This window comes from Vitis riparia, unplaced genomic scaffold (genome assembly GCF_004353265.1).
Source record: "Vitis riparia cultivar Riparia Gloire de Montpellier isolate 1030 unplaced genomic scaffold, EGFV_Vit.rip_1.0 scaffold473_pilon_pilon, whole genome shotgun sequence".
Classification (NCBI taxonomy): domain Eukaryota; kingdom Viridiplantae; phylum Streptophyta; class Magnoliopsida; order Vitales; family Vitaceae; genus Vitis; species Vitis riparia.
The window spans coordinates 43,965-67,218 of record NW_023269687.1 but is presented as its reverse complement, the minus strand read 5'-3'; the positions used below and the strand labels follow the sequence as shown (position 1 = coordinate 67,218).

General features: G+C 40.4%; 1 protein-coding gene across 1 annotated transcript; it reads left to right on the top strand.

Moving 5' to 3' along the window:
* Positions 1-20,064: 20,064 nt before the first annotated feature.
* On the top strand, positions 20,065-21,462 carry LOC117909936. Its single transcript, XM_034823984.1, has 2 exons — positions 20,065-20,903; positions 21,027-21,462. Exons 1-2 carry the CDS (start codon positions 20,065-20,067, stop codon positions 21,460-21,462), a joined length of 1,275 nt encoding a protein of 424 aa, XP_034679875.1.
* The last annotated feature ends 1,792 nt before the right edge of the window (positions 21,463-23,254 follow it).

Below are 23,254 nucleotides of genomic sequence, written 5' to 3'. Positions count from 1 at the left end.
TAAATAAATAAATAAATCATCTATTTTTAAAAATGACTGTTAATCCAATTTTAATTAGGTAAAAAGAATTTATTTAAAAAAACATTTTTTTGGACGATTTTATTAAAAATTAATTTTTGGGACAACTTTATTTACAAAACAATATTTGGAAAATTTTTGTTAAACAAAGAAATTTTTGGACAAATATTATTTAAAAACAAATTTTCAAATTCCGTTAAAAACATTTCTTTTGGATTTTTCTAAATGCATTTTTTTAAAAAAATTTATAAATAAAAAATAAAATAAAATAAAAACTTTCTTTTATTAAAAATAATATTTTAAAATTGTTGTTTTATTAAACACATTTACTGACTTCTTCCTCCTTTAAACAAAATTTCTAGTTTGTTTGATGTTCAATTCTGTACAAACTCAATAAATACATGCGAACGAATATTTATACAAACTAATAAAAATAAAACCAAATAATGAGAAATAAAATATGTACCCAAATAAACTTACAACAAGTTCCACGTGTCATCAATTCGTACTCAGCCAACAAGATTGCAAAGTGGGTCCATGCAAAAACAAAAATAACACAAATGTAAATATCTAGAGATGTATAAAATCCCAAACAAATATTCAAAACCAAATTCCAATTTCAAATTAGTCCCATAAATTTCGTCAATTAAAATGAACCCAAATTACTATAGGTCTTGACCTAGAACATCCAAATTAATAGCCAAAGATACAAACACAATCAACCAAACCTAAAATTGGGTAAATTAAAATAAATTCTACTAGACCTAAATTTAATACTCCATAATTTAAGCCTAGTTTAATATACATCACAATTGTCCCACGTCCAAATTAAACAATTCAAATTAATCAAGCCCATATCAAATATTCAAATAATCCAACAAATCTCACCCACATTATGGGCCCCAAAATCCACATCAATTAACAAGCCCACATAAAAAAAATACATGGTCAAGAGAAATAATATTTCAAGCTCAATCCAATAAGCCCAAACAAATAACAACTTAACAATAGGCCCAAGTCCAAATAAACAATATGCAATTGATGTAATCTAAATATCCTCAAATTAATCACCAAATACAATATGCCCACAAACCCAAATTAACAAATTTCAAATTAATTCACTAACAATAAATTAAATCAAATTATGTATTAATCTACCAACAACAAATTAACCCCAAATTTCATATTAATTCAACAATCCAAATTTCACAAACAATAGTAACTATTAAAATTAAAGAAAATAACAACAACAACAATAACAATAATAATAACAATAACAATGCCAATAATAATAATAATAATAAATAATAATAATAATAATAATGAAAAAGGATGTGTTGGGGGAAGTGAGGGAGTGAGAGAGAAGAGGAACGAGCCGCTGGCCGTAGTGGCTCGCCGGCGGCGACTGGCCGGGGCTTGCCGGCGGCAGTTGGTGGGTTTGTTGGTTTGTGAAAATAATAATAATAAAGATAAAAAAAAATAAAGTGAAAAAAAATGGAAAATGATTGGAAGAAAATGAGATGAAAAGGAAAAAGGAAGGATTCTGGTGCCTTTGGAAGCCGAGTATGATGGAGGAAGAGAAAGAAAGAAAAAAAAATGGTGGGAAAAAATATTGGAAGGAAAATGGGTAGGAGGGAAAAAAAAAATGGGGGAAGAAGTGTGGGTTCCTGGCCGTCCAAAATGGGTGTTCGAGAATGAAAAAAATAAAAGAAATAAAAAGGAAATTAGGGCTGTCAGGAGGAGAGAAAAAAAAATGGAGGAGCCCTGGCCCCAGTAGCAGACCCAGAGGGAAGAAGAAGAAAGAGGGGGCAGAGAAAGGATGAAAAAAAAAAAAATCGTCGAGAGGAAGCCTAATAGAGATGGAAGCGGGAAGAGAAGAAAAAAAAAATGAGGGGCCTGCCTGTCTTGGGAAGGGAAAATGAGGAAAGAGGAGATCGGAGAGAGGAGGGCAAAATGAGGGGGGAAATCTTGAGGGGAAAAGGAAATGGGGAGGGAGAGGGGGCCAGCCAAAGGAAATTTTTTTGGAGAAGAAAGAGAAGAATGGGAGGGAAAAAGGAAAGGAAAAGAAAATAAAATCAAAATAAAAAAATAAAAAGGGAGATATAAGAATGGTGGCAGGTGGTGAGGAGAGAGAAGAAATGGGTAGGTGAGGGTAGGTGGAGGAGAAAGGAAGAGAAAGGAAAGAGGAGGGAGAAAATAAAAATAAATAAAATATAATATAATAATAATATAATATAATAATAATAATAATAATAATAATAATAGTAAATAAAATAAAAAAAAATTAAAGGGTGAGTGGGCAAAAAAAAATACATATAATCGGGATTTAAAATTTATTGACAAAATTGGGCTCGAATTTAATGTAAAAATAAAATTGGGACAAATTTTGGGGTCTACAAATATGCCCCTCTTCAGTAGAGTTCATGAGTAAAGTGAGTGTATACACAAACGAAACGAAGTGAATTTTGCCGAAGAACAAGAAAGACCACCAAATTTGTCCTAGTATGACATGGGCTCTTTTGAATGATAAGGCTGGGGACAAATGACTCTAAACGCCAAAAGGGGGAAAGATGGTGACTCTCAGTGCCTGAATGAGTATGCACGATAGCTATGAACGCCAAAACTAAAGGAAGAAGATGGCACCGAATGCCAAGCTGGACAATGGCTCTGAATGCCAAAATGAAGACACGGCTCTGAATGCCTAAAACTGATAAAATGAATGGCTCTGAACGCCTAAAATTGGAAAAGATGGCTTTGAACGCTTATGAAAGAAAATTGTGGCTCTGAATGCCAAAGGGAGATCTGAAGGCCTACAATTCTAAACACCTATGAAAGAAAGTAGTGGCTCTGAACACCTAAAGGGTGAAAACGGCTCTGGGTCATGAGCTCAAGGCTCTGAATGCTAAGAATGACTCTAGGCTGTGAATAAGAAGAATGACTCGAGGTCATAAGCTCAAGGCTCTGAATGCTAAGCTGACTAATGGCTCTAAATGCCAAGCTGACTGCTCTAAATGTCAAACTGAAGATATGATGGTTCTGAATGCTAAGCTAACCAATGGCTTTGAATGTCTGACATTGAACAACGGCTCTGAATGCTAAACTATTGAGAAATGGTGGCTCTGAACGCCAAACTAAGGATACGATGGCTCTGAAAGCCTGAATTGTGGATAAATCATGACGGCTCTATATGCCAAACTGTGAACAATGGCACTAAACGCCAGTGGGCGACGGACTCTAAATACCAAACTATGGAGAGATGATGACTCTGAACGCCTGAATGTGAATGATGGCTCTAAACACTTGAATTTGGATGATGGCTTTGAACGCCTAAATGTGAACGATGGCTCTGAACACCTGAACTGTGGATAAATCATGATGGCTCTAAATGCTAAACCGTGAACAGCGGCTCTGAATGCCAAACTATAGAAAAATGATGACTTTGTACGCCTGAACGTGGACTATGGCTCTGAATTCCTGAACTGTGGATAAATCATGACGGCTCTATATGCCTGATCTGTGAATAAATCATGGCAGCTCCGAATGCCAAACTGTAAACGACGGCTCTGAACGCCAAACTGTGAGCGACGGGCTCTAAATGACAAACTATGGAGAAATGATGACTCTGTACGCCTTAATGTGGACGATGGCTCTGAACGCCTGAACTATGGATAAATCATGACGACTCTGAATGCCAAACTAAAGATGTGACTCTGAATGTCAAGCTGGAAACCGATGATGGGTCCGAACGCCAAAACTGAAAATGCGACATCTGCACGTCAAACTAGGAAGTGATGATGGGTCTGAACGCCGAAATTGAGAATGCGACTCTGAACGTCAAACTGAGACGTGACGGCTCTGAACGCCGAAACTGATAATGCGATGAGGATGGCTCTGAACGCCGATATTGAGAAGTGATGGCTCTGACCACCAAACTGAAAACCGATGATGCTGACTCTGAACCCGAAACTGAAAAATGCGACTCTGAACGTCAAACTCAAAACCAATGATAGCTCTAAACGCCAAAACCGAGAATGTGACTCTGAACGTCAAACTAAGAAGCGATGATGGCTCCGAACGCCGAAACTGAGAATGCGACTCTAGATATCGAGCTAAAGATAAACAACGGCTTTGAACGTTAAACTAAAGATACGACTCTAAATGCCAAGGTGACGATGCTACTCTAAACGCTAAACCGAAAAGAGAGGGTGGCTCTGAATGCCAAACTGGAAAGGGATGGTGACTCTGAACGTCAAACTAGGCAGAAATGGTGGCTCTGAACGCCAAAATAAGAAGGGATGGTGGCTCTGAACGTTGAAACTGGAGTTGCGACTCTGAATGATAAGAATGACTCCGAATGCTGATCTAAAAGAAAATGGAAATCCTAAATGCTAGTAATGTGGCTCTGAACGCCTAAATGTGGATGATGACTCTGAACATGAACGATGGCTCTGAATGCCTGAATGTGAACGATGGCTCTGAACGCCTGAATGTGAATGATGGCTCTAAACGCTTGAGTGTGGACGACGACTCTGAACGCCAAAAAGGTGGCGACAAACGCCCGATCATGATAGGATGATGGCTCTGAATGTCAAGCTGGGAAGGAATGGTGGCTCTGAATACCCAAACCGAGAGGAGATGACGACTCTGAATGTCAAACTGCGGAGAGATGATGGCTCTAAACACTTGAATGTGAGAACGACGACTCCCTAAATGCTTGAAACTGAGAAAAGATAGTGGCTCTGAATGTCAAACTAAAAAGAGATGGTGGCTTTGAACGCCGAAACTAAGAAGCGATGATGATGGTTCATGAGTGCCGAAACAAAAAATGCGATGATGATGGCTCTAAACGACAAAATTGAAAATGCGACTCTGAACGTTGAGCTGAAAATGTGATGATGATGGCTCTGAACGCCGAAAACTAAGAAGCGATAATGATGGCTCTGAACGCCGAAACCAAAAATACGATGATGATGGCTCTGAACGCCGAAACTGAAAATGCGACTCTGAACGTTGAGCTGAAAATGTGACGATGATGGCTCTGAACGCCGAAAACTAAGAAGCGATAATGATGACTCATGAACGCCAAAACCAAAAATGCGATGATGGTGGCTTTGACCGCCGAAACTGAGAAGTGATGATGATGGCTCTGAACGCCAAGTTGAAAATGTGATGATGATGGCTCTGAACGCTGAAACCAAAAATGCGATGATGATGGCTTTGAATGCCTGTACCGTAAATGCGACTCTGAACATCAAACTGAAAATGTGATGATGATGGCTCTGAACGCCAAAACTGAGAAGCAACAATGGTGGCTCTGAACACCAAAACTGAAAAATGTGATGATGATGGCTCTGAAACCGAAACTGAGAAGTGACAATGATGGCTCTGAACGCCAAAACTAAAAATGTGATGATGATGGCTCTGAACGCCGAAACCAAAAATGCGATGATGGTGGCTCTAAGTGTTGAAACTGAAAATGAGACTCTGAACGTCAAACTGAAAATGTGATGATGATGGCTCTGAACGCCGAAATTGAGAAGCGACAATGATGGCTCTAAACGCCAAAACTGAAAATGTGACTCTAAACGTCAAACTGAAAGCGTGGCTTTGAACGCCAAGGTGAAAAAATGACTCTGTATGCCAAATAGAAAATGAACAACGACTCTAAACGTCAGAATGAACATGTGGCTTTGAATGCTAAACGAAAAATAATCAACGGCTTTGAACGTCAAACTGCGAAGAAATGGTGGCTCTGAACACCAAGCTGAAAATGGACAACTTTGTACGTCGTATCCGAGAATAGATGGCAACTCTGAATGCCAAACGACAAGGAAACGATGAGGAGGGGAAATATGCCCCAGTGTAGGGTACCGCCACAACTCTCTATCCTTTGAGAATATATAAAAGAGACTCCATGAGCCTCAAAAGACACTTTACTAGCGAGTCGAAATGATCAAATTGACTATAAACATAGTCTCGCAACCCATCCATCTAGATCACGAGGCCTGACGAGATGTCACAATAAGTCAGACGTTTCTATCTTGAAATGCTCTGTTTGAGGAATCCATCGTCATCTCAAATGGGTAATCCGCTAGGGAGTCTCAAGAGAATAATTTGCTGGGGTAACTACCACGATCTCATCAAAACAATCTACTGTGGGGTTATGGATAGCGGGATAATCACAACCTGAATGTCATGCTCCACCGAAAGCTCATCTCAATGAAAATCACAGGAATAATGACCAGTAAAGCAAACACGGTATCCCTCGACCGAGTGATGAAAACTATAACAGATCTATGAGAGAACGATCATCCCCATAGCTAAAGGAAGGAATATGCCCCAACATGGCATTAGATGTACCTGGTCTGCCTTAATAACTCAAGAATAACTCCATGGGGATGCATAAAAGATCTGACGTGTACTCCACTGAAATGGTGATGTGGGAACCTATGAGCCTGGAGTAACTCCACTCAAGAATCATGATAATATCGGAAAATATGAGTCTGACTAAAAGGCTCAATAAAGGCTCCACTAAAGAATCGGGACAAAATGAAATTTAATCATCAACCTGACATGTATCTCATAACTGGGGATGATCATGCAAATCCATGGAGATCTACAGATCTCGACCGAGATGACGAATATGCTCCAGTATGGCATCGAATGTGCGGTAGGTCAGAAAGATCAACTGACATCAAACCATCAATCATCAACTATGCAATCCTGGTCACCCGAATTCATAACTGAATCAGACCCACAAATCAAAGAGGCGTATCCCGGGAGGAAGCATGATGACATATAAGTACCGAAAGGTGTAGACCTAACTGGATAGCTCCAGAGATACTCTACTAGAGGGTCATCTTCTTACTGTGTATCTCATAAGTGGGGATGAGCATGCAACTCCATGAAGATCTGTAAATCTCAATCGAAACTAAAATATGCCCCAGTATGGCATCTGATGTATGGTATGTCGAAAATCGAGTGACATGAAACCATCAATCGTCAAATGTGTGATCTCCATAATCCAAATCGAACCCAAACATCAAGGAAATGTCTCCCGGAATAAGGAGCATGATGACATACAAATGCCGAAAAATACGAGTCTGACTGGATGGCTCAAGAGAGGCTCCACCGAGGGACCATGATAAAATAACGAACACATCCTCGCCTTGGTGTGCATCCCGCAAGTGAGAGTGATCATGTAGCTCCATGAAGATCTATAAATCTCAATCAAAATGAAAATATGCCCTAGTATGGAATCAGATGTGGAATAAGTCGAAAATCGGACAACATCAAATAATCTGTCATCAAATGTGTGATCCCAATCATCCAAATCCATAGCTGAATCCAACCCACATATTAAAAGGCGTCTCTCAAAAGAAGAAGCATGAGGACATCTAAATGTCAAAAGTGTGCGCCTAACTGAATCACTTAAGGGAGGCTCTCCTAGGAGATCATGATAAGATAATGAACATGTCCTCGTCTCGGTGTGCATCCCATAAGTGGGAGTGATCATGTAACTCCGTGAAGATCTATAAATCTCGTCCAGGACATAAATATGCCCCAGTATGGTGTCGAATGTACGGTAGGTCAGAAACCAGGTGACATGGAATCATCTATCATCGAACATGTGACCTCTGTGATCCAAATCAAGTCCAAACAACTAGGGAACGTCTCCCACGATAAGAAGCATGGCGGCAACCAAATGCCGAGAAATGTGGGCCTGACTGAATGGCTCCACAGAGGCTCCACTAAGGGATCATCATAAAATAGCAAACCAATCAATCATCTCAACGTACATCTCGCAAGTAGGGATAAGCATGCAACTCCCTGAAGATCTATAGATCTCGCCCAAAACGGAATGTGCCCCAGTATGACATCGAATATGTGATAAATCAGAAAAATCAAGTGACATCAAATCATCCATCGTCAAGCGCATGATCTCGGTAATCCAAACATAGCTGAATCAGATCTAAACATCAAAGAGACGACTCCCAGAAGAAGAAGCATGACGATATCTAAATATCAACCAGATCTCAAACACCTGTCCAAGTAGAGGCTGACGAAGATGACATCTGATCCCATGGCCTCAGGGTGGTCTTAAGACACAGGACGTAATGTAGGCCAAGGTCATAGGGTGATAGAAATGAAGGAAAACTAGGCTCAAATACCCAATGATAAAAAAAACTTATGCCCTCGTATATGAAATGCAACATGTATAGTAAATCTTGTGAGCCATGGACCTGAGGATGCCTAACATGAATATGATGTCGATAAGAAGACAAATGAAGCAAAATGATCTGATAGTGATATGTGTAATGATGATGCGAAGAGAGTATCAAACCCGAGATAGGTTGCTGTAAGAAAAGAATAAGACGTGAAGTGAAAATGATGAATTAGAAGCGAAAACAAGGATGATGATGGAACAAATAACACAAATAGGAGTAGTGATCAACTCAAATCAAACATGAAGTGAAGTCACATCAACAATGAACGTAATGATGGAAGAGACAATGATCCAGAGCTCCTAGGATAAGGTCACTCATCTCACTCTTGAAATATACTATAAAAATGAATACAAAGCATGGAGGGCCTCGGAAAGCTCACATACGAACTCTCATCAACAAACATACTCAATCAAGTGACCCTCAAACATCAATATACACACTCAATGATAAAAAGTAATACACACATGCGTTTTTTTTTTTTCATTCATTTTTTTTTTAATTTTTTTTCATTCATTTTCTTTTTTTATCTTTTTAATTTTTTTTATTATTATTATTATTATTTTTACATATATACAAATGTACACACCCTAAACATGAACAAAATAAGGCTCAAAGATGATATCAATGATGGATAGACACACTCTCAAAACTAAGGTAACAAAAACTCTATTTGACAAGATGACCTTCTCAAACTAAGAATCTCTGAACCAGTGTCCATAGAATAGATAGCGAAAATGATGTGACTATCCTCCATGTAATGAACTGAGGAGGATCACCACTCAAGGTGGAGAGAATATGAAACAAAACAAGCAGTAGATAGAACAAAGAAGAAAAGATGAAGGACAACCACTGAGATATGATGGAATGCAGTAATGTGATGGTGGGAAAAAATGATGAGAGAAAGATGCACCTGTAGGTCCAAGACTCATGAGACTCCCAAACAATGCATGCATGCACTAAAGGGCCCCTATCCCGGTGTAGAAATGTGTGTAAGGCGATAAGAAAGAAAGGCTATAATGCACATGTGAGGCTCAATGGGCTAGCAATGGTCTATGTATCAAAAGGGTGAAAGGGTATATGGTTAACTGAAATGATGGCCACCCATCCTACGACCATGGTCTCAAACATAGTACCTCTTTAGCTGATCCACATTGGTCAGCTCTAAGAATCAGTTTCCATCTAGATCCATCAACCATGTAGCGCCCTCTGGGGTCAACTCCCTGATGAAATAAAGTCTGCTCCAGTTGGGTCTGAACTTCCCTCTAGGATCTCTAATCAATCTTCTGATGAACCTCAAGACTAAGTCACCTCTCTATAATGGTCAATCAACAATCTCTGCTATCTTCCCCCACCAGCGGGAGATGAAGAAAGAAATGGACTCATCTGATCTCTGTCTAAAACCCTCAAGCTCTCTCCTCGACACATCTACGACAGTACTAAATGAAAACTGTCACAGAAACTCCTAAGCTAGGTCATCCCATGTCCTACGTTGCGAGGACTCCAAAGATGCGAACTAATGCTGGGTTGCACCACTTAGAGATAAAGAAAACATGGTGATCATTCGTGACTCATCTAACCCATGGGCCCTCATCACAGTACTGTAGAGTCAAAGATGAATACATAGACAACCAACACCCGTGTGTCTCTCAATGTCAAGCATCCTGAACTTGGCCGATAGACTGGCCATTGGTATACTATCAAGATCATCCCAAGCTGATGAACTGTCAGATACCCTCAACTACCTGATACGTTGCTTAGTGCGATCCATGCATGCGTATCCTCAAGGACTGTGGTATGTACTACTGCAGGTGAGGCAACCTCAGAATAACCATGGAATAGATAAGGTGGCAATGAATCATAAGGCGTCTCATCCTGAACTACAAGCTATCTACTCTGCTGACTGTCTATCTCCTATTTGAGACTAGCCAAGGCCTCCTAAATAGAAGCCATGGCGGTCGTGAACTATCAACTGTGACAACCTGTTGATCCATGTCTGATATCTTGGAAAAAGCAAACTAAGCTCCCCTCTACTTTGACCCAAGATGGTAAATCCACACTGAGAATGAAGAACCAATCCTGAAAAGCATGAAGCACGAGATATGGTATGCACAGGGAAAACATAGAAGAGATGTTAGTCTAAACTGGAATGAGCAAGGCATCAAAAACGAAGATGGACCGTCTGACCGTACCCAAACTCGTACTGATCTTAGTGCACTCTCACTAGAGACTAAAAGAGGGAATACTGAATCCCGACTATGATCAAAGAGGCTTTGAAGGCCCTCAGATGCACCCAAGCGTAGGGAGGGAGTCCTAATCGAAGGATCTACGGCTCAACCTACAAGGTCAAGGTGGCTCTAAATGGATATGGGTGGACTTTAAAAGATTCCTAGCAGAAGCGATCATACCCTCTAGCGATACGCAACCCTCTGCACACCTTCGAAGAGACGGGGTGTTTCCATGCATGGTGGTCATCACCTCCACACATGCACTACCTCGGCATCCTAAGGGGTTTCCTACAGTGAAAGCTCTAGCAACTCTCAACACTTAATGGCTAGCTGGAGTGCGCAGTGAGTGGTGTGGGTGCATCTAAAAATCCTATGAAGCTAAAGTAGAAAAAGAAACACACTGATCACACAAATATCCATGAAACCTAGCTCTAGGCTATACAAGTCTTCAAAGATCAGACTCCAATCAACATCAATGTGTCGGCCTCTTCCAGAATGCTCCCAAACATCGATATAGCCCATCGCTAGACCCTACTCCTAATCGCTAGCTCGGTTGAAGAGAAAACAAAGCAACAAATCTCATATCATAATATGAGATCAAGGAAAACAAGATCGACCGAGACCAGGGAGTTGGAGGTAAGGGGATAGATGTGTGTCCCACACAGACAAACAATACATGCATCACATAAAAGAATAGCAGTCACGCACCAAAGCAGTCATGCAAATAACAGGTATATAACTCATATCTACACACAAGCTAGGCAAGAATATGATAAGCAATGTAGGAATATAACATGAATAGACAATATGTTGAGATAAACAAGATAATATACAACAAATAGAATCAATCATGCCAAGATGAATGAGATATACAAAAATGAGAATATACATGTCCAGGAAAGCAAGATAATCATACAACAAGAAGAATCACTATGCTAAAGTAGGTAAGAGAATCAACCGATGTAATCAACATGTCAACATCACAAATGAACATAACAGCCAAACATATATTACAAACAAACATATCAAAGCTCTCAACGTGTAATCAACAACCAATCATACCAAGACACATAGAGAGGGGTATCCATTAATCAACCAATCAAACGCCACATTCCCCTCAACCCGAGTTCAAGTTTGACCCTCTAAAAATCCCCAGCAGAGTCGCCATTTTGTGGACCCTGCATTTTGCTCGATGCGTTCCCACTCGTTGGTGAAACTCGCTTTTTATTTTATTTGATGAAAATTTGATTTTTAGAAAAAAACTTGGAGTCGCCACTTATTTTTGTTTTATTTTTTTTTATTTTTTATTTTTTTTAGGAAAAAACCAAATAAGAAAGAAAACCCTAAGTGTGACTCCTGAAAGAAAAAAAACGGGTCTGTGAAAAATCAAGTCTAGGTCCGGGGGTCAAGTTACTTATTGGGAAGGTACGGTGGTGAGCCGTAGCACCCCTCTAAGCCCACATACCTACAACCTCTACTAAACGAATTGAGGAAATTGTGGCAATTAACTAATTAATTATGGATACCAAGAAAAATAATCAATATACAAGTCATGGTGAGAATTAATATGCACAAAGACAATGATGAAATCTAATTACAAAAATACACAAAATAAATAATAAGAGAATTATTCAAAATGATTTATTGAATTAAATAAACAAAAGATATTAAAAAAAAGTTTTAAAGAAATTTCATGGGGTTTTATTAAAAATGATTTTGAATTAATGATTTCCATTTATTTACTTATAAAAAGAAACAATTTATTTTCTCGATTTTAATTGTATACAATTTTTTTTAAAAAAAACTATTTACACTTATTGTATCAAAAGAATTCATTACAAAATTTCAATTTGGACACAAAAATTATTTTTTACTTGCTTTTACTAGAAAATAATGAATTTTTACAAAAGTATTTAGATTAATTTTCATTTAAAAGAGTGATTTTTATAAATTATTTAAAATGACGTAACTTTATTTACAAAAGAATTTTTAATTAAAAGGAAAAAAATAAAAATAAAAGTAAAAATAAAAATAATAATAAATAATAAAAATAAATAAATCATCTATTTCTAAAAATGAATTTTAATCCAATTTTAATTAAGTAAAAAGAATTTATTTAAAAAAAAACATTTGTTTTGGACGATTTTATTAAAAATTAATTTTTGGGACAACTTTATTTACAAAACAATATTTGGAAAATTTTTGTTAAACAAAGAAATTTTTGGACAAATATTATTTAAAAACAAATTTTCAAATTCCATTAAAAACATTTCTTTTGGATTTTTCTAAATGCATTTTTTTTAATTTTTATAAATAAAAAATAAAATAAAATAAAATAAAAACTTTCTTTTATTAAAAATAATATTTTAAAATTGTTGTTTTATTAAAACACATTTACTGACTTCTTCCTCTCATTTAAACAAAATTTTTAGTTTGTTCGATGTTCAATTCTGTACACACTCAATAAATATATGCGAACGAATATTTATACAAACTAATAAAAATAAAACCAAATAGTGAGAAATAAAATATGTACCCAAATAAACTTACAACAAGTTCCACGTGTCATCAATTCGTACTCAGCCAACAAGATTGCAGAGTGGGTCCATGCAAAAACAAGAATAACACAAATGTAAATATCCAGAGATGTATAAAATCCCAAACAAATATTCAAACCCAAATTCCAATTTCAAATTAGTCCCATAAATTTCGTCAATTAAAATGAGCCCAAATTACTATAGGTCTTAACCTAGAACATCCAAATTAATAGCCAAAGGTACAATGATTCTTCTTCTTCTTTTTTGTGATCTTATACATTTTAAATTTGGATTTCAAAATCCTTTTCATTAAAACAATTTTAGTTTTCTTCAAATTCCATCCTTAGGGATTTCTAGGCATAAAATTTAGATTTCAATGATCTTTTGCTGCCACTTTCCTTCAGGCATGCATTTTCCTTATTTTCTTTTATTTTCAACTATTTTCATGGTTTTCTCGATTTTCAACAAGCATGAATAAACTTCATGATTCCAAATAATGGAATTCATAGAATCAATTCATGCAAAATTAATTAGGGCTTTGGCGGGGGGGCCCGACATTCATGAAAATTTCCTCGATATTGTTTGTTTGATTGTGCTTCCTCTATATGGATACGTGAGATAATTTCACACTTATTATTGAGCTAACCTTATTTCTCACTTTAGCGCACATCTTGCTGTCCAAGTATGCTTTCTACCACCACACTTTCCAAAATTTCAGGAATATGCATGCCATTGCCCTGTTTGGTGTCATACTTAATTGTCTTGATATTTATTCGATTGTTTCATCATATTTGATGAAGATGCATGTTGTGTGATATATCATCTAAACTGAGCATTGATGTTTTATAATAGCACTTAGGAAGCGGTTCAGGTACGCACCCTAACTCTTCTTTATTGTGATCTTATCTTGTTTAGCATGCATTTTTTTCGAAATCACCCTAGCTTACTTAGGTATCTGCAATTAATCAATCAATTGCCGCATTACCCTTAACTTAGTCAGTAGAGAGCGACTCGCTTTTAAAAGAAAAGAAAGAATGAAAAAGTTGAGTTTTCCAGTTTTGAAAAACCCGCCCTCGGTGAGGAATGGTGTCGTATGGAGTCGCCACTTACTTTTTATTTTTATTTTTAAAATGGGGAAAATTAAGTAAGAACAAAAACCCCTAATGACCCCAGTATGGAAAAAGCGGTCTGCGAAAACTAGATTCTGGGTCCGGGGATCAGGTTACCCATTGGGAAGGTACCTCATGCGAGGTAGCACCCCTCTAGGCCCGGAACTCAGTCTCTACTAATGAATTGGGTATGTGGCAGCATATGGGTCAAAGATGAAACCCCAGGCTAAATAGATGTCATGAATCACACAATCCTAATTGGTATTTGGCATGCATACGAATTCAACCAACCAAAACAATGGGTGCGTACCTGTGGTCCCCAGCCCAACGCTGCATAAAAGGTCAACCAAACACAGATAAACACATAACAATCATTCAGGATCAAGCACCATGCATGCATATGATTCAACAATCTAAAACCAATGATGCATACCTGTGGTCCCTAGCCATGTGCTGCAGCAGAGGGTGAGTCAGCCACGTAACATGTATTCAAAATCAAGCATCAAATTTTGTGCCAAAAAGGAAGAAACCTGGTTGAAATCAGGTAATGGACTCCCCCAAATGTCATACAAATCAAACTAGACTTACCTAGACCACACCGCCCATAACCTCAAAATGGGCCCACACTAATTGAAATCACACACTGACTTAAACCTTCAAGATGGCTCACAAGTGCCCCATAGCAAATGGGTTTGAGCCCCAATGGATACAGGCTTGAAAAATTCCAAAATTGAGGGCTGCCTAAAGTCTTCTTGCAGAATAGGTTGAACCAGTTCTCAACTGGTACAACCTGTTGAGAAAAAGTTCCCAAAATTTTTTTAGAAGACTCCTAAATAAATAAGGAATCAAAGAAAAGCAACGGCACTCAATCCCAAGCCTAGACGAGTGAGAACCAAACAAAGCCCGATCAGGTGCTCCTCATGACAAATAGAGTCAACCAACCATGGTGCTGAACCGGTTGAACCGGTTCCCAACCAGTTCAGCCGGCTGATAAAAAATCCCATATTTGGTCAAAAGTTCCTAAATGAATAAGGAATCAAACAAAAGAAATGGTTCTCAATTCCGAGCCCGGATGAGTGAGAACCGAACAAAGCAAGGTCAGGTGTTCCTCATGACTGACAGAGTCAGCCAACTATGGTGCTGAACCGGTTCAACCGGTTTCCAACTGGTTCAACCGGTTGATAAAAAATCCCAAATTTGGTCAAAAATTTTCTAAATGAATAAGGAAGCAAACAAAAGAAACGGTTCTCAATTCCGAGCCCGGATGAGTGAGAACCGAACAAAGCAAGGTTAGGTGTTCCTCATGACTGACAGAGTCAACCAACTATGGTGCTGAACCGGTTGAACCGGTTCCCAACCAGTTCATCCGGTTGATAAAAAATCCCAGATTTGGTCAGAAAGTTTCTAAATGAATAAGGAAGCAAACAAAGGAAACAGTTCTCAATTCCGAGCCCGGATGAGTGAGAACCAAACAAAGCAAGGTCAGGTGTTCCTCATGACTGACAGAGTCAGCCAACTATGGTGCTGAATTGAAAACGATGAATGAATTAAACTGGAGCCTAAACGTGATTCTAACACATGAAGAAAACAATCATCCTCAACTATAATCCTCAACCATTCATAACCAATCAACAACAAACATGTGTGGCCTTTATTATCCACACCCAAGCAACACAATCTTCACATCAAAGGAAATAAAAGAGGATGAGAAAGAGGAAAAAGCATACGAAGACGATGAAGATGACCTGTAGGTAAAAAAAAAAGTTCAGCATACTTACCTCAGAATCTCCACCAAATATGATCCATGTACGCTGATGATGACTTCCAGAAAACCGAGATGCTGTAGCTTTCCTCCACGCTCTCGACTCAGAAGATGCTCCTCACCCTCTGTTTTTCTCACCAACAAAATATCCCCTCTGTTAAAAATGCCAAAAGGTCCTTTGCTCTCCTATCCTCTCACTTTTTATACTCATACCCCTCTCAGCCTTTGAGCCTCCTGGGTTCATTCCCCTTCAGCACCGAAATCCCCTCCATCAGCATGGGAACCACACCCCCCATTATTTCTCTTGCACTTACGAGGCCAGCTCACTCCCTTCAGTTTTCAGCTTGCTTCACCACCACGAATCCATATGGATTCGTGGTGGGCTGCAAGGAACCCAAACCAGGGCCCAAAATGGGCCCACAACATTCCCCAAAACCGATCTAGAGCTTATGGGCCTGAGCCATGTAGGATTTGGGTCCCAAAATTACCAAAATCAGTGTTTTACACCAGCTGACTCGATGAACCGGCTGAACTGGATGCCAACCAGTCAAACCGGTTGCAAAAAATCTTGAAAATTTGATAGAATGTTCCTGGAAGAGTGAGGAATCCATGAAAAAAAATGGTGTGCAATTCCGAGTTTGAATGAGGGAGCCATGATCAAAATAATTACCAAAAATCAGTGTTCTACATCGGTTGACTCGATGAACCGGCTCAACCGGTTGAACCGGATGCCAACCGGTCGAACTGGATGCCAACTGGTCGAACCGGTTGCAAAAAATCTTGAAAATTTGATAGAATGTTCCTGGAAGAGTGAGGAATCCATGAAAAAAAATGGTGTGCAATTCCGAGTTTGAATGAGGGAGCCATGATCAAAACAAGTCCGAGTGCTCCAAACCTCAACATGCCCCTATAAACTTCAACTAAGCTAAAACATCGGGATGACCCCACTTCCTTCCTATAGGGTGATGTGAATGACTAGGAAAATGGTCATGATGACCCTCCAAAATGAACCACATACACACACAATGGACCACAGACAAGCCCACACGAGGCTCGGACACCGACTAAACCCAAAAGGGGCCCTAGTGGTGCCATATGAGAACGATGGGTGCAGGTGACGCCCAAAGGATAAATGCCAGTGTCGAGGGACAAAATTGAGGGTCTACAAATATGCCCCTCTTCAGTAGAGTGAATGAACGAGTGAATTGTGAGTGCGATGTGCAAGCAATGCAAGAGTGAAATGAACTCTAGTGAAGAACCCAAATGACCAACAATTTTGTCCCCACCCGACCGAGCTAGGGGTATGCCCTTGGCCAGATTAGGGTTGACACTGCTACTACCCCAGAGGGGCTTATTCACATGTTGACAGCTGATAGAGCTACATGCATAGTGTTTTCTGATGATGACTTGCCACTAGAAGGATCAAATCATGTTCGACCCTTATTCATTGATGTTGTTTGTTCAGGCCATCGGGTGCCGTCTATTCTGCTGGACAATGGTTCTGCCCTGAACGTCTGTCCATTGGTTACTGCTATTGCACTTGGGTTTTCTCCAGCCAATTTTAGGGCTTCTACACAGACTGTTAGAGCTTATGATGGGACTCAGAGGACAGTTATGGGTACACTCAGTACACATGTCATGATTGGGCCAGTTAGTTACTCCATAGTATTTCAGGTTTTAAGGATTCAGTCATCCTTTAACCTGCTTCTTGGTCGCCCATGGATTCATGAGGCTAGTGCTATACCATCTTCCCTTCATCAGAAGGTGAAGTTCATACACGATGGGCGCATTATCACAATACAGTCTGATAGAGATAGTATCACTTCGTCTGAGCCAGTGTTACATATCAGTCACAGTGAGAATGACTTACATTTATCCGGGTTTATGTTCGATGAGGTTCAGGTTGTCAGCTTAGAGGATGGCAGCAGAGATATGGTACCTATGTCATTTGACCAGCACAGCAGCACTTTGGTGCTCAGCATGATGAGAGGCATGTCTTATTTGCCTGGCATGGGATTGGGTCGCCGCCAGCAGGGGCCCCACGAGTTTACTTTCGTAGTTGATCACGACACACCCTATGGATTGGGTTACATCCCCACAGAGGCTGATGCACGTTATATGGCACGGCTGCGCAGGGATAGAGTGAGGGCTGCCATGACTGGCATTCCATTTGATTATCCCCTTCGCCCATACACCTTCCAGTTGGCTGACTACTTCATCAGGGGTTTAGAGCATACACCCCGCACAGAGGGGACTATTCGCATTCCAGAGACAGTTGAGATTCAGAACATCCAGCAAGCCCTGGGTCAGATGCATTTGGACACCGAGACTATTGAGGCGCTTGGTGCCATGATAGTTGCGCCCCCATCACCAGACCGAGCTAGTGTGTTCTCTATGTGTTTCCCTGAGAAGGTCCCTGACAATGACCTACCTATGGATTTGGGAGATGGCATTGACGAGATGGACATGATCGGCATAGGTCGTATCTTTGATGTAGCCCCACGCGGGCCCTATACTGCTTTCGATATGTTCGGAGTTTCTGTACTCGAGACTGATGGGGATGACTCTATTCCTGATGCCTACACTGATGATATGGATTTTATAGGCATTGGTCGTATCCTTGATGCAGCCCCATGTGGACCCCATTATGCTTTTGACATATCTGGAGTTTCTGTACTTGATGATGAGTCAGTCCTTGATGTCGTTACTTCTGATTTTACTTCTGTTGAGGGAGCGTCCGACTCTGTGGACCCGCCTCTTTCTTCTGACACTATGTCCGGGTTTGTCACCCGCTTTGATGGTATTTCTGATGGTAATAATGATATGAGTATTTTCAAGTACTTGACTGTGTCACAACAATTTCCTTTGATTGCACCACCAACACCCACGATACATATATATGATGTTGATGATGTGGGAGATATGGATGACCCGCTGGGTGGTCAGTCAGAGTGTGATTCTGACACAGAGGACGAGAAAGTCACACCCATTTCTGGTAGCACGAAGTTGATAGATTTTAGGGCACCAGATCAGCCCAGAGAGATTAGGATTGGCTCTTCCCTATCTCTTGATGAGAGGAGTAGGTTGATTGACCTGCTCAGGTCATACTTGGATGTATTTGCATGGTCATATGAGGACATGCCGGGCCTTGACCCCTCCATAGTGCAGCATCACCTGCCCATTTTACCACATGCTAGGCCCGTTAAGCAAAAATTGAGGAGACTACACCCTCGATGGAGTCTGCAGGTTAAGGAAGAAATTCGGAAGCAACTCAGTGTTGGCTTCTGGTCAGTGGTTGAGTATCCTGAGTGGTTGGCTAATGTCGTCCCTGTTCTCAAAAAGGACGACAAGGTTAGGGTTTGTGTTGACTTTCGAGATCTGAATAAGGCCAGCCCTAAGGATGATTTTCCCCTCCCACACATTGATATGCTGGTTGATAGCACTGCAGGGCATCCGATGTTGTCCTTCATGGATGGCTTTTCTGGGTATAATCAGATTCTGATGGCTCTAGAGGATATGGAAAATACTTCTTTCATTACTGAGTGGGGTACTTACTGCTACCAGGTTATGCCATTTGGGTTGAAGAATGCAGAAGCCACTTATCAGAGAGTTGCTACTACTCTGTTCCATGATATGATGCACACAAATGTCGAGGTATATGTGGATGACATGATAGTGAAGTCCCGAGACAGGACAGATCACTTAGCAGCCTTACAAAGGTTCTTTGAGAGGATCAGACAGTTCAGGTTGAGATTGAATCCCAAAAAGTGCACCTTTGGGGTGGCTTCTGGAAAATTGCTGGGACACATTGTTAGTGAGCGAGGTATAAAGATTGATCCAGAGAAAATCAGAGCCATACTTGACATGCCTGCCCCGAGGACTGAGAAAGAGATTAGGGGATTCCTAGGCAGATTGCAGTACATCAGTCGTTTCATTGCTAGACTGACAGACATTTGTGAGCCTATCTTCCGCCTTCTGAGGAAGAATCAGCCTATAGTTTGGAGTGATGATTGTCAGCGCGCTTTTGAGAGGATTAAGGAGTGTCTCCTTTCTCCTCCGGTTTTAGTGCCTCCCACACCGGGGCGTCCTTTGCTTCTGTACTTATCAGTTTCGGACATGGCCTTAGGATGCATGTTAGCTTAGCTTGATGATTTGGGGCGTGCCATCTATTATTTGAGTAAGAGGATGCTTGAGTATGAGTGCAAGTACATTATGATTGAGCGCCTTTGCTTGGCATTGGTTTGGGCCACTAGGAGACTTAGACATTACATGATAGAGTATTCCGTGCTCTTGGTCTCGCGATTGGACCCGTTGAGGTATCTATTTGACAGGCCTGTTCTGACTAGTAGGCTCATGAGATGGCTGGTATTGTTGACAGAGTTTGATATTCATTATGTCACACAGAAGTCAGTAAAAGGAAGCATTGTTACAGATCATCTAGCTTCTTTACCGATATCCGATGACAAATCGGTTGATGATGATTTCCCTGATGAGAAGATCGTTTTAATGACTAGTATTACGGGATGGCAGTTGTACTTTGATGGCGCCGCCAATCAGTCGAGGTTTGGCATTGGTATCTTGTTAATATCACCACAAGGTGCTCATATCCCCAGATCAGTCCGGTTAGTATTTTCCGATCATCACCGGTTGACGAATAATATTGTGGAGTATGAGGCTTGCATTACAGGTTTGGAGATTGCACTTGATCTTGGCATTAGACAGTTGGAGATCCACGGGGATTCCAATTTGGTTATACAGCAAACTCAAGGTATCTGGAGGACTCGGGATGAGAAGCTAAAACCCTACCATGCTTACTTGGACCTGTTGATGGATGGATTTGATGTGTTAAGGTATATACATCTGCCCAGGGTGGAGAATCAATTTGCCGATGCATTAGCCGCTTTGGCTTTTATGATTGTGATCCCCACGGGGGTGATTGTTAGGCCATTGCTAATTGAAACTAGGTCTGCACCAGCTTACTATTGTCTGATTGGAGAGATAGAGGATCAGATTGAGTTGCCATGGTATCACGATATTTATTAGTTTCTGTCATGCGACACTTACCCAGAGTCAACCTCGACCAAGGATAGGAGAGCATTGAGATAGTTGGCCACCAAATTTGTTATTTGCGGGGATGCACTGTATAGGAGATCACCTGATGGTCTGTTATTATTATGTCTAGACCGTACATCTACAGATCGAGTGATGAGAGAGGTTCATGTAGGGGTCTGTGGCCCACACATGGGAGGTCATATGCTAGCGCGTAAGATCATGAGGGCTGGCTACTTTTGGTTGACCATGGAGACAGATTGTTGCCAGTTTGTACAAAGATGTCAGGAGTGTCAGATGCATGGAGACTTGATACACGTACCACCTTCTGAGTTGCATGCACTCACATCCCCTTGGCCATTTTCAGTATGGGGTGTTGATATTATTGGGAAGATCTCGCCCAAGTCCTCCAATGGTCATGAGTACATCTTAGTAGCCATTGACTATTTCACCAAGTGGGTGGAAGCTGCTTCCTATGCTAGATTGACAGCGGCCAGGGTGGCCAAATTCATCAGATCGCACATTATCTGTTGATACAGGGTCCCTCACGAGCTGATTTCTGATAGAGGGGTGCATTTCAGGGGCAAGGTGGACACGTTGATTCAGGAGTATGGCATTCAGCATCACAGATCGTCTACGTATAGGCCGCAAACTAACGGGGCAGTTGAGGTCGCAAATAAGAATATCAAGAGGATTTTGAGAAAGATGGTCGAGACTTCTCAGGATTGGTCAGAAAAGCTCCCTTTCGCATTGTGAGCTTATCGCATTGTGAGCTTATCGTACATCTTTTTGTACCTCTACTGGAGCTACCCCATATTCTTTGGTGTATGGTATGGAGGCAGTGTTACCTGTTGAGATTGAGATGAGATCTTTAAGAGTAGCACTAGAGCAACATGTATCCGAGGCCGAGTGGGTCCAGTCTCATTATGATCAGCTTAGCCTGTTGGATGAGAAGAGATTGAGGACAGCAGATCATGCTCAAGCCTATCAGAGAAAGATGACCCGTGCATTTAGAAAGAAGGTTAGGCCTAGGAAATTCCAAAGAGGTGACCTAGTCTTGAAAGTCCTTAGGGGATTGATCAGCTACCCTAGAGGCAAGTTTAGACCGAGTTGGAGCGGGCCTTATGTCATCCGAGATCTGACTCGAGAGGGAGCTGCTTGGTTGACAGACCTAGACGGAAATCAGTTCACAGAGCCAGTCAATGTGGATCAGCTAAAGAAGTTTTATGCGTGAGATCATGGTCAGAGGATGGGTGGTCGTCACTTCGAGTAGCCATATTCCCTATTGCACACCCATACATCGATATACCCTATTGCTAGCCCTTTGAGCCTCATGCGGTTTATTATGGCCCTTTCTTTCATTCAGCCTTGCATACATTTTTTGACCTAGGTTGGGGGCCTGCCCCTGTGCGCTTTGTATTTATTGATTAGATCTGTGAGCATTGGGAGCATTGTGTTATTCTTTGTTTGTTCTTTTTTGCATCATTGCTTGTTTCTTTTCTTCTCCGTTTTGCATCTTCACACCGTATTCATTTCGCTTCTGTTTTCCCTTGTGTGATGGCGATGCGCTCTCGTCTCAAGGCTACAAGTCAGGCTTGTCACATCTTTTGTTCCACCCTTAGGTTTTGATCCAGGAGTTTTAGTTTGAGGAGACCATTTGGGTTTGAGATTTGAGGTTCTTTTGGTTGGACTATGCTAGTGGGGCATTCGACCTACTTTGAAAAAAAAAATGAATGAAAAAAAAAAAAGAAAAAAAAATTGAAAAAGGAAAAAATAAAATAAAAAATGAAAAAAGAAAAAATTGTGCTTGTTTGGTATTCGTTGATATACTTAGGATCATCAAATGGGGTTTTGGGTTTGAGGGATTTCTTTTTCCTTTAAGAGTCGGGTGAGAGCATTGAACGATCCTTCTCACCATGGATCTGGGTGAAATGTTGGGAGTGAGGTTTGGGTTTCCTTTGCACTAGGTTTCCTGGATCATTATCTACATCACCATTCCCATCATATAGTGACTTGCTTTGATTTACCGTTCTTAAGATGAGTTGTTCGTCATTGTCACACATTGCTACACTTGTTTCCCAGCTTGTTTCTCCATTTCCTATACCTCCATTCATTGTTTGTCTCATCCCTCTTCATCTTCAGCTACCCTCGCCGATCGTCATCTCGCTTCATGAATGATGAGTTCTTTGGTGCATGTCACCTATTGTTTGATTTATTTATTTATTTAGATACATGGTTGAGTCACCTCACTCACATGGTTCTGCGATATTTGACATTACACACACAGGGGTTTGGCACTATCTATTTGGAGATTTGGGCCTTTGTT